This window comes from Perognathus longimembris, chromosome 11 (assembly GCF_023159225.1).
Source record: "Perognathus longimembris pacificus isolate PPM17 chromosome 11, ASM2315922v1, whole genome shotgun sequence".
NCBI lineage: Eukaryota > Metazoa > Chordata > Mammalia > Rodentia > Heteromyidae > Perognathus > Perognathus longimembris.
The window spans coordinates 43,334,630-43,348,702 of NC_063171.1; the positions used below are offsets into that span (position 1 = coordinate 43,334,630).

General features: G+C 45.3%; 1 protein-coding gene across 6 annotated transcripts in view; it reads left to right on the forward strand.

Moving 5' to 3' along the window:
- The first annotated feature begins 3,442 nt into the window (after positions 1-3,442).
- The window catches only part of Pi4kb (phosphatidylinositol 4-kinase beta), a 40,299-nt gene continuing 29,668 nt past the window's right edge, over positions 3,443-14,073 (forward strand). Inside the window, exons 1-4 of one of the 6 annotated variants that reach the window (XM_048358170.1) lie at positions 3,443-3,821; positions 4,163-4,306; positions 4,677-5,067; positions 6,025-6,222. In XM_048358170.1, the coding sequence (XP_048214127.1) occupies positions 6,218-6,222 (5 nt within the window). In that variant the 5' untranslated portion in view covers positions 3,443-3,821; positions 4,163-4,306; positions 4,677-5,067; positions 6,025-6,217. Of the gene's footprint in view, positions 3,822-3,861; positions 4,307-4,676; positions 5,068-6,024; positions 6,223-14,073 lie in introns of those variants that run through there. The other 5 variants (XM_048358174.1, XM_048358169.1, XM_048358172.1 and 2 more) reach the window with 5 other exon arrangements.

Consider the following 14,073-nt stretch of genomic DNA (forward strand, 5'->3'; position numbering starts at 1 on the left):
AGATCTCAGCCTCCTGAGTAGGTAGGATTACAGGCGTGAACTAGTAGCTCCTGGCTAGTTGTAATATTTTCTCCTTTGTTTTTCTTTTCTTTTCTTTGTTGCCAGTCCTGGGGCTTGGACTCAAGGCCTGAGCACTGTCCCTGGCTTCTTTTTGCTCAAGGCTAGCACTCTGCTACTTGAGCCACAACGCCACTTCTGGCCATTTTCTGTATATGTGGTTCTGGGGAATGGAACCCAGGGCTTCATGTATATGAGGCAAGCACTCTTGCCATTATTCCCAGCCCCTCTCCTTTGTTTTTCTAAGTGCCTTAATGCAGCTTACTGACATTCTATCTTCAAACATTCTAGGTGGGAAGGTAAACTAGTCAATGATGATCACAGTATGAGTTCGATGCAACCAGGGCTATGCAGTGCAGAGGAACAGCACCCAAAAAGGGATCAGAGAGGCCTTGTTGGTAGAGGTAAATAGGAGTTAGCAGGTCAAGTCTAGTTCACAAGCAAAGATAGGCCCAGTGCTTGTGACTCATACCTATAATCCTACCTACTCAAGAGGCTGAGGTCTGAGGATTGCAGTTCCAAACCAGCCCAGGCAGGAAATTCTGTGAGGCTTGTTATCTCCAATTAACCATCAAAAAGCCAGAAGTAAAGCTGTGGCTCAAGTGGTAGAGTGCTAGCCTGGAGAAAAAAAAAGGCTCAGAAAGCCGGTGGCTCATGCCTGTAATCCTAGCTACTCAGTAGGCTGAGGTCTGAAGATCACAGTTAGAAGCCAGCTCAGGCACAAAAGTTCTTGTGAGACTCTTATCTCCAATTAACCACTCAAAAACCAGAAGTGGCTCTGTGGCTCAAGTGGTCTTGAGTGAAAGAGCTCAGAGACAGCACCTAGGACCTGAGTCCACGCCCCAGGACTGACAACAAAACAAATAAATAAAACAAAAAAAAGAAAACTTAGGGCTTGGAGGTAATGTGAAAACTAGTAGAGCACTTTAGAAAAGGCAAGATGGTGTGGATATGGCATGGCACTGCAACCTAGGAAAGACATGGGGATTTGGAGAGATGTGTATAGACAATAGTGCAAAACTAGAAGAGCACCACACATTGTAGGGATTTGTTGGTTGAAAGAAAATGAATAAATAACAGGTGAGAAGTTGATCATTGTGGATGGAGAACTGGAATCTAGAGCTGTTGTCATTATCCATGTGGGAAGAGGGACTGGTCCTGGCTGCTGGCATTAGAAGTAATGGGAATATGGAAAAATAAATCACCAGCAACAGGATACAGAGAAGCAGGCAAGGAAATGTCATCCTCCTCATGGCTGGGGATGGATATATCTACTCACTGGAATACCAGACCACTGGATGATCCTGAGATTTGTGTGGATTTTAAAGTAGCCTCATGCAACCTGTTTTTATTTATTTTTTTTTTTGGCCAGTCCTGGGCCTTGGACTCAGGGCCTGAGCACTGTCCCTGGCTTCTTCCCGCTCAAGGCTAGCACTCTGCCACTTGAGCCACAGCGCCGCTTCTGGCCGTTTTCTGTATATGTGGTGCTGGGGAATCGAACCTAGGGCCTCGTGTATCCGAGGCAGGCACTCTTGCCACTAGTCTATATCCCCAGCCCGTAACCTGTTTTTAAAATGGAAGATGAACCAGGTTACTTCTTCATAGTTGAAGCAACATTCAGTATTTTTGGTTTGGTTTGGTTGGGGTTTTCTTTGCTAGTCCTGGGGGCTTGAACTCAGGGCCTGAGCACTATCCCTGAATTCAAGCCTCAGTATTGCAAAAAACAACAAAATCTACCTTCTATTGAAAAGGTGGTCCCATCTCTTTCTGGGTTGTTGTTTTTTGTTTTGTTTTGTTTTTGCCAGTCCTGGAGCTTGAACTCAGGGCCTGAACACTGTCTCCAGCTTCTTTTTGCTCAAGGCTAGCACTCTACCACTTGAGCCACAGCGCCACTTCTGGCCGTTTTCTATATATGTGGTGCTGAGGAATCGAACCCAGGGCTTCATGTATACAAGGCAAGCACTCTACCACTAGGCCACATTCCCAGCCTGGTCCCATCTCTTTCTATGATGTTTCTAAAGGTTAGTCTTGTGGCCCTTTAAAATCCTACTCCTTAAGGGGATGTGACATTTTAGGCTAAAGCAGACATTTTTGCCATCACCTCTTTAAATTTGTTTTGTTTTTGTTGCCAGTCCTGGGGCTTGAACTCAGGGCCTGAGCACTATCCCTGAGTTCAAGCCCCAGTATTGGAAAAAAAAAAATCTACCTTCTTTTGAAAAGGTGGTCCCATCTCTTTCTGGGTTGTTGTTGTTTTTGTTTTGTCTTGTTTTTGCCAGTCCTGGAGCTTGAACTCAGGGCCTGAGCACTGTCCCTGGCTTCTTTTTGCTCAAGGCTAGTACTCTACCTCTTGAGCCACAGCTCCACTTCCAGCTTTTTTCTATATATGTGGTACTGAAGAATTGAACCCAGGGCTTCATGTATACGACACGAGCACTTTACCACTAGGCCATATTCCCAGCCCCTGCCATCACCTCTTGATACTTGGTGGAATAACTAGTTGCAAGCAGGCCAAGAGCTGATCCTAACAGGTGGATGCCTCACTGCAGACTGGTGATGACAAATTGAAACCATCTTGTTTTCTGCACATCTTTCACTAATATACTCCTGCTTCAACCTAGTGTACCTTCTTGCCCTGTCCTTATGATTGAGTAAATTTCCAGTTCTATTTTTCTTTTTTTTTTTGGCCAGTTCTGGGGCTTGGATTCAGGGCCTGAGCACTGTCCCTGGCTTCTTTTTGCTCAAGGCTAGCACTCTGCCACTTGAGCCACAGCGCCACTTCTGGCCATTTTCTGTATATGTGGTGCTGGGGAATCGAACCCAGGGCCTCATGTATATGAGGCAGGCACTCTTGCCACTAGGCCATATCCCCAGCCCCCAGTTCTATTTTTCTACAACTGTTATATTTTTTATTTTCTTTTTTTTTTTTTTTTTGCCAGTCCTGGGGCTTGAACTCAGGGACTAAAACTGTCCCTGGCTTCTCTTTGCTCAAGGCTAGCACTCTACCACTTGAGCTACAGCGCCACTTCTGGCCTTTTCTGTTTATGTGGTGCTGAAGAATCAAACCCAGGGCTTCATGAATGTGAGGTAAGTACTCTACCACTAGGCCATATTCCCATCTTCTCTACAACTGTTTTGACCTTCAGAATGTGCTCTTTTATTTTGCTGTATAATATCCAATATCTAATATCTACAATCTAAGTCACAGTATTCTTTTCTTTTTGCCAGTACTGGGACTTGAACTCAGGACTTGGGCACTGTCCTTTGGCTTTATGCTCAAGAGCTTTTCTGCTTCTTCATTTGAGCCATCTATTTCCAACTTTTTGCTGATTAATTGGCCAGCCAAGTCCACGTTGACCTTGAATTGTGATCTTCAAATCTTAGCCTCCTGAATAGTTAGGATTACAGGCATGAACCACTGGCACCTGGCTTTGATCTGTACTCTCTGGACCCTCACAAAACTTTCTGATGTGTTAATATTACTGCACCCACCTTACAGACACAGATACTGATGTTCAAGCCTGGGGTGGATGATATGTGGCTATAGTCCCAGCTACTAAGTAGATGGAGGTAAGGGAATCACTTGAGCCCAGGAGTTCTAGACCAGCTTGGGCAATCGGAGACCCTGTCTCTAAAAAGGAAAGGAAGGAAACTTGAGCTTAAAGAAGTTATATCAGTTATCACGAATCACCTTTGTCAGTGTCAAGGAAGATGGATGGCATCCAAGATCTGGATGCCAAATAACTATCCTCACTGTAGAATATCAGGTAAGATTCTTTTTTTTTTTTTTTTTTTCCTGTCCTGGGGTTTGAACTCATGGCCCTGGGCACTGTCCCTGAGCTTTTCACTCAAAGGCTAGTGTTCTTCCACTCTGAACCACAGCTCCACTTCAGGTAAGATTCCAAGGGGGTGTTAGATATTCATTAAATCCCTTAGGAAAGACACCGGGACAGAGGTTCTGAGAAGGAAGTCTCTGGATTATCAATGCTAACCAACAAAAAACACAAAACTAACACCAGAAGCCCCTTGTGCCTGTTTATTTAGTCCTTTGCGGTGGTTGCTTTCGTCAGAAAGAAGGGATTTGTGTTCACTCACCTCTCCCAGCCAGGGGCTGACTCCGGAGGCAGAACCGAGGCCGCCAACTGTTGAACTGTTAACATCCCGGAAGCGAAAAGCAGCACACGCGTGGCATTTCCCTTCAAGATGCCTAAAGGAAGAGCAGTCGGGGGGACCGTCTTCCTCGCCCACCCAGGTCTTCCCTTCTCCTTCCTGGCCCCTCCTCCAGCTTGGATCCCAGAGTCCGGTGGGATCCGGGAGGAGGGAAAGTCCCCGATTCCAATTACAGTAGCCTGGTAGCTAACTCAAAGGCTTCATTTACATATAATTTACATGTCCCGGTGTGTACAGAAGTACTTTTCTAAGAGGGCGCCCAAGCCCGGCCGCCTAACCGAGAGGTTCGTTCCGCAGTGCTGCCCTCCCGGCTTCCTTAGTCTCGCAAAACCTTTTCTGGCTCAGGCCCGCCTCTCAAATATTGGCCCCGCCCGCCACCCGTAAGCCACGCCCCCTCCTTCCCTCGAGATTCCAAATATCCCTTCCCCGCCCCCTTTTCTATTTTTGAACAGGCATATTCTGGGCAGCTCACTCGACTCCTTAGATTACTGTCGGATCGATGGGGGTCCTGAGCGTCGGGGAAGTAAGAAAGCAAATCCCGTAAAGTAAGGCTTGAGTTCAGGAAAATCTGACGTCGCGATCTGCTGGAGAATTGTGATTATCGTTACTGTACGTTCTTTCGGTACTGCCTGTGGAGCAGGGTCCAACTTGAGGCAGCATCAAGGCCCCTTCAGGCAGCGCCGTGGGCAGCCCCGCAGCCGGGGCCTGGTGCAGCCGCCGCGGCCGCTGTCAGGGAAGCGCAGGCGGCCAATGGAACCCGGGAGCGGCCGCTGCTGCTGAGGCGGCGGTGTCGGAAGCCCGACCCCGACCGCCTGCACCCCCTCCGCAGGGGGCCCCCAGGAGGTAAGCGACTCCCACCCCTTGAGTCACCTTTGCCCCGTGTGGCGGTGTGGGGGGGTTCGGGGGGGGGGCGCGCTCTCACCTTGTCCCGCAAAGCCTCCCCTCCACCTGGGTTCGACTACAAAACTGCCCTCCGGGTGGCAGCTGCACCCCGCCCTCTGCCCCTTCCCCGCAGGGCTGGGGTCCCCCTCTGCTTTGGGGTTTCCTCTTCTGTTTAGCCCCTCCTTCTGCCCCGAGGATTCCCGCCCCCCCCTTACCCTTATTGCCTCCGTCCCTAATTATTTTTCCTGTCATGAACCCTTCCCAACTTAGATCCCTTCCGTAGTGTCCAGCCTTGTGTGTGTCCTTCTCCGTCTTCGCTGCTTCTGCCCCAAACCTTGTCCATGGACTCCGCCTTTATCCCTTTCCTTATTTTGCCCCACTCCACCGAAATCTGTGCGCCCGCTGCACGGAGTTCCCGTTTTGTTTTTTTTCCTGAGCTCGAGATGGTAGCCCCCTTTTCCTGTGCTGCTTCTGATGCCATTACCTCACCGTCTCCCACCCAGCCAGCTCCCGGCTTCCAAGAATTGCCCATTCCTCTCTCCTTAATTGGTCTCGGGCCCTCGTCATCACTTCCAAAGTGCCATTTACATTCTACTTTGACCTTAACCCTCACCTTCTCTAGGGTGTTTTATGATTCCTGGAGCCATCTAGCTTCCTTTCTCCCCCTTCTCAATCCCAGTGCTCTGGAGGTTTGTTCCCCTTAGAGAAAGAACTGACTGGGTCCTTTTCCCTTTTCCAACTTTGACACCTCCCCGGAGAAAGAACTGACTGGTTCCTTTTCCCTTTTCCAACTTTGACACCTCCCTGTAGTAGTTTCAAGGATTTTGCTGATCTTTGTGTCAATTGGTTCTGTTTTCTCCTGTGGCTTTTTATGTGTTCTCTATCACACTCTTTATCTCCAAATACCACTTATTTCAGGATCAGCTAAACCTTGAACTAAGAAGAAAATGTGTTGGGAGGAGGGGGAGCCTCAGCTGTCTCAGGCTTTTCTGGACAAAAGGGTGTTTCTGGAGGATGGAGCAAGTTTTGAAGAAGTCCCTATCAGATTACACTTTGTTGACTACTCAGGAGCAGCCACTAGGAGGGATGAACAGGCCTGCATGGAAACTGAATGAGGTTGTGAGAAATTTTGTTTCGGATTATTTTGGGGTTGTGTTAAATAAGTCACAGAATAGAGTGTCTTCCCACCCCCTTTTGAGATCTGAGGGGAATCAGTTTACTGATTGAGGCTTACTAGAATAGTTTTGGTGGATTTCATAAGAGCTCAAGTTTAGGGTGGGGTTGATGGGGGGAAATGGGGGGAAAATCAGACAATGGAAAGAGCTTGTACATTCAGAATCAGAACTCCTGGGTTCAGCATATAACTTCCTCACTTAACTTCTAGAATGGTCTTTTTGTGAAAATGGCCCACTCAATAAGCATTGATGCAGTAATAGGCTAATAGCAGGATGTGGGTTGGGAGAAGAATTCTACTTGGTTTATTTGTTTATAAAACATTCTGGGTTCTCAGACAAAAGGCATTTATTGCTAGTGGTTTTGTCATCCTGAGAATTTTCCTTCATCTGGATCTTTCCAGTCTATAATCATGAGTGAAAGTTTAAAACACAAGCTCCTGACTTGTTTCTTTCATCAGCCCTGCTTCCCCCCCCCCCATTGCACTAATAATGCTGCCAACCACCTGTGCCATTCCTCTTGCTCATAAATCCAGATTCTTTGAGGGCAGAGAGTGTTGGAAATCCTTTTGAAAAAGCTGGCTAGGAAAGATAATTTGGGCTTGGAAACTACTTGTATGCCATCTCTCTTGGCTTGTGATAGTGAAGAGGACACATGAAGTTTCACTTACCTTCCAATCCCAGTCCCATTTAAAAGTAGTTATGCCACCTCAACCCCACTTCTTTTTCTACACCATAAATTAGCTGGAGTACAGTCTGTTCATAATACCCTTTATAGAAGAAGCTTTACTTCTTGGAAGCATCATCAACCAGAAATATTTCTCCTACTTTCTCTGCTTCCTTCTCAGCTAGGTTCACACTACATGAGAACATGTTTGTTGAACACTATCCAGAGGAACAAACTGAGATTCTTTGATTTGGGGAAGAGGTTTGGGAGGATCCTTCAGTGATTAGCATAGGATAAGAGAGGGCCTAGTCTAAGCACATTTGGAACTTGCAAATGGGAGGAACAGTTCAGAGGAAAGTGAGCATATAGGTTGCTTCCTTTGCCATCTGTCAGTTTCATCAGGGGTTCTAAGAGCTGGCTTGGGCTGTCTGGCTGGAATCTGCTCATACAAGCTTCATAGCCCTGCACATTCTTAACCTGATTCAATATTGACTTTACTACCTTGAGACCACTGTCTCCCTACCCACCTACTGTAGCTTGGGAATGCCCTCTCCCCTAATGCCAGCACCCTTTGGGGCCTTGGGTAAGCTTTGTCTGCTTCCTGGTGGGGCTTGAGCCTGCCTGCCTGCTTAGCTTTGAGTAGCTACAGGGAAATGGAGGATTTTTTTTCTCTATTTTTACCATTGAAGCCAAAAAAGGAAAGATGATTTGAGACCTCTTTAAAGAAAGGTTTGAAGCAGAGCACCTGTAGCTCATGCTGTAATCCTAGCTACTTAAAATGCTGAGTTCCAGAGGATCTTTCATAGAGACCAGCAAAAAGCCAGGGTGAAGGTAAGGCTAGAACAAAATGAGCATGAGGCCCTTAGTCCATCAATACCATACTGAAACCTGGTGCTGGTGGCTCACGCCTGTAATCCTATCTGCTCAAGAGGCTGAGATTTAAGGATTGCAGTTCAAAGCCAGCCCAGGCAGAAAAGTCCCTGTGAGACTCATATCTCCAATAACAATCAGAAAACTGAAAGTGGTGCTGTGGTTCCAAGTTATAGAGCGCTAGCAAAAGAGCTCAGAGACAGGGGACCGGGAATATGGTAGAGTGCTTGCATTGTATACATGAAGCCCTAGGTTCGATTCCTCAGCACCACACATATATAGTAAAAGCCAGAAGTGACGCTGTGGCTCAAGTGGTAGAGTGCTAGCTTTGAGCAAAAAGAAGCCAGGGACAGTGCTCAGGCCCTGAGTTCAAGCCCCAGGGCTGGCAAAAAAAAAAAAAAAGAGCTCAGAGACAGCACCCAGGCCCTGTGTTCAAGCCCCACAACTGACAAAAAACAGAACAACAACAACAACAACAACAACAAAAATACTGGCAAAAAAAAGAGAAGGTTTTAGTTAGACCTTAAAACATTGAGACAAGATAGGAACTTCTCAATAGCCAAACAGCCTACAGTGATATAGAGTCTCTTTTGAAGACCAATTTTTTTTTTTTGGCCAGTCCTAGGGCTTGAACTCTGAACCTAGGCTCTGATGGTAAGCTTCTTTTGGTTAAGGTAGCACTCTACCACTTGAGTCACAGTGCCATTTCTAGCTTTTTGAACCAGGATCCTCAGATCTCAGCCTCTTAAGTAGCTAGGATTACAGGCGTGAGCCACCAGCATCCAGCACAATCTATTCTTTAAAATTTTTAAAGGAATACATGTACTTGGTAACAAATCCAATAATATTTTTGTTTTGTTTTTTTGCCAGTTCTGGGCCTTGGACTCAGGGCCTGAGCTTCTGTCCCTGGCTTCTTTTTGCTCAAAGCTAGCACTCTACCACTTGAGCCACAGCGCCACTTCTGGCTGTTTTCTATATATGTGGTGCTGGGGAATCAAACCCAGGGCTTCATGTAATCGAGGCAAGCTCTCTTACCACTAGGCCATATTCCCAGCCCCCCAATAATATAAATATAAATATATATATATGTATATATATATATATATTTTTTTTGCCAGTCCTGGGCTTGGACTCAGGGCCTGAGCACTGTCCCTGGCTTCTTTTTGCTCAAGGCTAGTACTCTGCCATTTGAACTACAGCGCCACTTCTGGCCATTTTCTATATATGTGGTGCTGGGGAATTGAACCTAGGGCTTCATGTATACGAGGCAAGCACTCTTGCCACTAGGCCATATTCCCAGACCCGCCCCAATAATATTTTTTAAATGTGATGAAAATCAACAATCCAGGCAAGCTTATGACTATAATCCTAGCTACTCAGGAGACTGGGACCTAAAGGATCACTATTCAAAGCCTGCCTGTGCAGAAAAGTTAATGAGATTCTATTGCCAATTAAACCACAAAAATCCAGACTGAAGGTATTGTTCAAATGGTAGAGGACCGGCAATGAGCAAGAAAACTAAGTGAGAGTCTAGAACCTTCAGTTCACAAATCACACACACACACACACACACACACACACACACACACACAAAACAAAGAAAAGAAAAAACAATCCTTTTCCTTTTATCCCTCTCCCTACCTGCTCAAAGTTAACCTCTTTAGTTATCTCAGTATGGGGGGTGGGGGAAGGGGAGTGCTACTAATTATTCGAACTCAGAGCCTCATTCATGGCAGGCAAATGCTCTACACTTACCTACTGTCCTAGTCCTCTTTTTCATTAACTTTAAACATTCTCAAGCCCTCTCAGGCTCTCTGTCCTCTTTCCTCTTCTGTCTCTCCTCTCTTTCCCTCCCTCTCCTCTTTCTCCTCCCTCTCCTGTGAAATAGGGTCTTGCCATGTAGCCCATATTGACCTTGAACTCTACCTTAACAGGGTTTACAGCCATGCATTACTATACCTGGCTAAATACCTAGTAGGTACCCACCTAATAGGATAAATATATTGTACCTTTCCTTTTTTATTCACTCTTATGATCCATCTCTAAGGACATTTCAAAAAGAAGAGAGTTTAGCTACATAACCCAAAATGACCTTGAACTCACTAGATAGCCTAGACTAGGCCATATGGGAATCTCTGCTGTTCTCCCTCAGCTGCCAGAGTGCTTAGATTACAGGAATGTACCATCTTGCCTGGCTTGGAATGATCTCTTAAAGGTCATTCTGTAAGCCAGGTGTGGTAGTACACTTTGGAGGCTGAGGCAGGAGACTTATGAGTTCAAGGCCAGCCTGGGCTACATGGTAAGTTTGAAACTAGCCTTAATTACATAGTAATGAACAAAGAGGGAGAAAGATCATTGTGTGAAAATATAGGAATATATAAAACATTGAGACTGATCTAAAACAATTCATATTTATTGAGTCTGTAGGGAAAAAAAATTAAAGAGAAGAATGGAATGGTGATTAACTATGGCAGGGGATTGATTTGGGGCTCTTTGCCATTCTTTCCTGAGGAAGACCAGTTCAATAAGTCTTTTTTTCTTTTTTGCCAATCCTAGGGCTTGAACTCAAGGCCTGGGCTCTGTCCCTGAGCCTCTCTGTGCTCAAGGCTAGCACTCTACCACTTGAGCCACAGTGCCACTTTCGGCTTTTTCTGTTGATGTGGGACTGAGGAATTGAACCCAGAGCTTTATACATGCTAGGCAAGCATTCTACCACTAAGCCATTTTCCCAGCCCCTCAATATGTCTTGCAGTAGAAGGCAATGGAAGGTTTTTTGCATAGAATCTTTTGAGGATGAAGATCAGGAAGCTTGGTTAAGTGGTAGAATTCCCCCCTTGCAGATGTGTACTTAACTGCTCAGTTCCACAAAACACATGTGTTCAGTCTCCAGCTGTTGCTTTCTCCCTGCCCTATAATAATCCCCGATGCTCAGACTTGATTCCCTACCTTGCCAAGACCTAAGCTACAAGGCACAGTTAGTTGTGAACACTCTCTTCTTATTTCTTACTCTACCTTTCCTAGGAGCCAGCTGCTACGCTAAGGCAGAGGAGGCCTCTTTTTCTTCCTCTCTTTTGTGCCATGTAGAAGGAGAGTTCACCTAGGCTTCCCAATGAAGTGTGGCATCTGAGCTATAGAAGTCTCTTGATGCTAATGGTTTGAATTTTCCTTTACTTTGTGTGTATGAGTGTGAATGTGCATCAGTGTGTCAGTGTCAGTCAGTACTGAGGCTTAAACTCAGGGCCTGGCTCTGTTTTTTAGGTTTTCCACTCAAGGCTCTACCACTTAAGCCACAGGTCCACTTCTACCTTTTTAGTGGTTAATTGCAGCTAAAAGAATCACAGACTTTCCTTCTGGGGATGGCTTGAAACTGCAATCCTTAGATCTCAAGACTCCTGAGTAGCTAGAATTATGAGCATGATATACTGATGCTGGCTTATTATTCTTGACACTGAGTAAATTGATGTGGAGGACCATGTCTGAGATTTTTGGTTGGTTTGTTTCTGTGCCAGTACTGGGCTTTCGACTCAGGGCCTAGATACTGTTCCTTAGCTTTTGTGCTCAAGGCTGGAACTCTACCACATGAGCTACATCTCTACTTCCAGCTTTTTGGGGGTTAATTGGAGATAAGAGTCTCATGGACATTCCTGTCTGATCTGGCTTTGAACTGCAATCCTTAGATCTCAGGCTCCTAAGCAGCTAGAATTACAGGAGTGAACCACTAGTCCCTGGCATATTTGTTATTTTTCTATTGTGGTGGTGAGGATTAAATCTGAGGCTAAGCAAACTTTCAAGTTTTGAACAGTGGACTTCTTGAAGTTTTTGTTGACCTAGCAGTCTCTAGAGTAGAAAAAAGGAGGATGTGCCAAGCATAGAGATACAGAGAAAAAGAGTTGTTTGTATAGGATGATTGCAACTAGCATATGAGTCTCTAAGCAGACCTAAAAGGTAGAGGTCCCAGTTGAATTAAGGTGGCCCTCTGAGGAGAGTGCCCTACAAAGGTGTGGCAGGGAATGATTAAAGCTTCCTTCTTATTATTATTCCTATGCAACACATACCTGCGAGTAGAGACAGATTCACAGAGGCAGCCATGCTGGTTTTACTGCTCAGAGGACACTGCATAATTTTAGGAGGCAGCATAGGAAAAGAGTGGTTACCTTCTTGCTAATACCAAGCTCAAACTGCATCAGAGAAATTAAATCCAGGAATGAACTTCCTTTTTTTCTCCAATTAAAAAAAAAAAACTATTATTATGAAGATGATGTACCAGAGGGGTTACAGTTATATAAACCAGGTAAAGAGTACATTTCTTTTTGGACAAGGTCATCCTTTCCCTCACTGTCTTCCAGTTATTCCCTCCCATCTCCACCGACAAGTTGCATAGTTCATTTTTAACATAGTGTCTAGTAAGTACCACTGCTGCATTTGTTCACCCTTTGTTCCTTCATTTCTGTGCCCCCTCCTTGCCCTCTCAAAGACAGATAAACAAACAAGACAGAAAGAAAACAAAAACAGCAACAAAGAAAAAAACTCCTCTTGTTTCCATTTCCTGGAGCTCATTTTGTTGTTGTTGTTGTTTTTGTTTTGGGGTTTTTTTTGCCAGTTCTGGGCCTTGGACTCAGGGCCTGAGCACTGTCCCTGACTTCTTTTTGCTCAAGGCTAGCACTCTACCACTTGAGCCACAGCACCACTTCTGGCCATTTTCTATCTATGTGGTGCTGGGGAATCGAACCCAGGGCTTCATGTGCTTCATGTATACGAGGCAAGCACTCTTGCCACTAGGCCATATTCCCAGCCCGATACATATTATTTTGTATGATCAGAGGCACATAGGCATTTCGCCTTTGTGTTCCTCTCCGAAGAGTATCCCCGTTTGGTCTCACTGTGTGTGAGGAATAAACGTCTTGCTTAACAGATAAATTTTCTTTTTGAAATTTTTTGCTAGTTCTGGGGCTTGAACTCAGGGCCTGAGCACTGTCCCTGAGCTCATTTTGCTCAAGGCTAGTTATCTTGAGCCACAGTGCCACTTCTGGCTTTTTCTGTTGATGTACTGAGGAATCGAACCCAAGGCTTCATGCATTCTAGACAAGCATTCTACCACTAAGCCACATTCCTAGCCCCTTTCTTAAAAAAATTTCTTTTGGTTGTAGAGTTTGAACTCAGAGCCTCATGCTTACGCAGTAGGCACTCTACCACTTAAGCCACACCTCAGCCCCAACTTTATTTATTTATTTATTTGCCAGTCCTGGGCCTTGGACTCAGGGCCTGAGCACTGTCCCCGGCTTCTTTTTGCTCAAGGCTAGCACTCTGCCACTTGAGCCACAGCGCCACTTCTGGCCGTTTTCTGTATATGTGGTGCTGGGGAATCGAACCCAGGGCCTCATGTATACCAGGCAAGCACTCTTGCCACTAGGCCATATCCCCAGCCCCAACTTTATTTTTAGTAGCCCATGTTTGTTCACCTCTGAGAACAGAAGAGTTCCCTATCTTATTTTTCTGTGAAGTAGTAATCTTGACCTGACATTTCAGTGTTTTGAGAAGAGGCACTAGAAGGGTGGTGGTAGAAAACAGGGCTTCCCAGAGTGACCCAAAGAATCTATGTGCCAAGCAGCCTTTTCTTGCTTACCTTAAGTATAGGCATCCAGAGTCACCAGGGCCAAAAGTGATGTCACTGATCTTGGAAATCACCGACATTCCAGCTCTGCAAAAGCTTCTATCTCCTCTTGCTCATGTTCTTACATGAATCCTTTTAATTTTTTTTTTAATTTCAGCCTCTTGAGTAGCTGAGATTACAGGTTTGAGTCACCAGTGTATCATACTCATACTATTTGCATTTTTCGGAAGAGGACTAAGTCTGTTGTTGAGCTGACAAAACTTCTTTCCATTCTACAGTGATTCTTCTGATGTGAACCACTCTGAAATTTCTTTTCTCACTAATTTTTCTGATGTGGATTTGGTGAAGTTTGGGAAAATCATTCTTGGAGGGCAACGTTCCTTCCAAGAGTGCCTCTAGAGAGTTCTGAGTAATGATTTTTGTGCTTCCCTATTTTTTAAAAGTTCTGGGGCTGGAGGTGTGGCTCAAGTTGTAAAGCGCCTGTCTAGCAATCACATAAGCCCTAAGTTCAAACCCTAGTACTATCAGAAAGCAGAAATTCTAGACCCACATGCCAGATACCAGTGGTACACAACTGTATTCCAAATATTTAGGAGGCTGGGAAGAAGCAGAAGGATTATGAGCTCACGACAATCTTAGATTACATA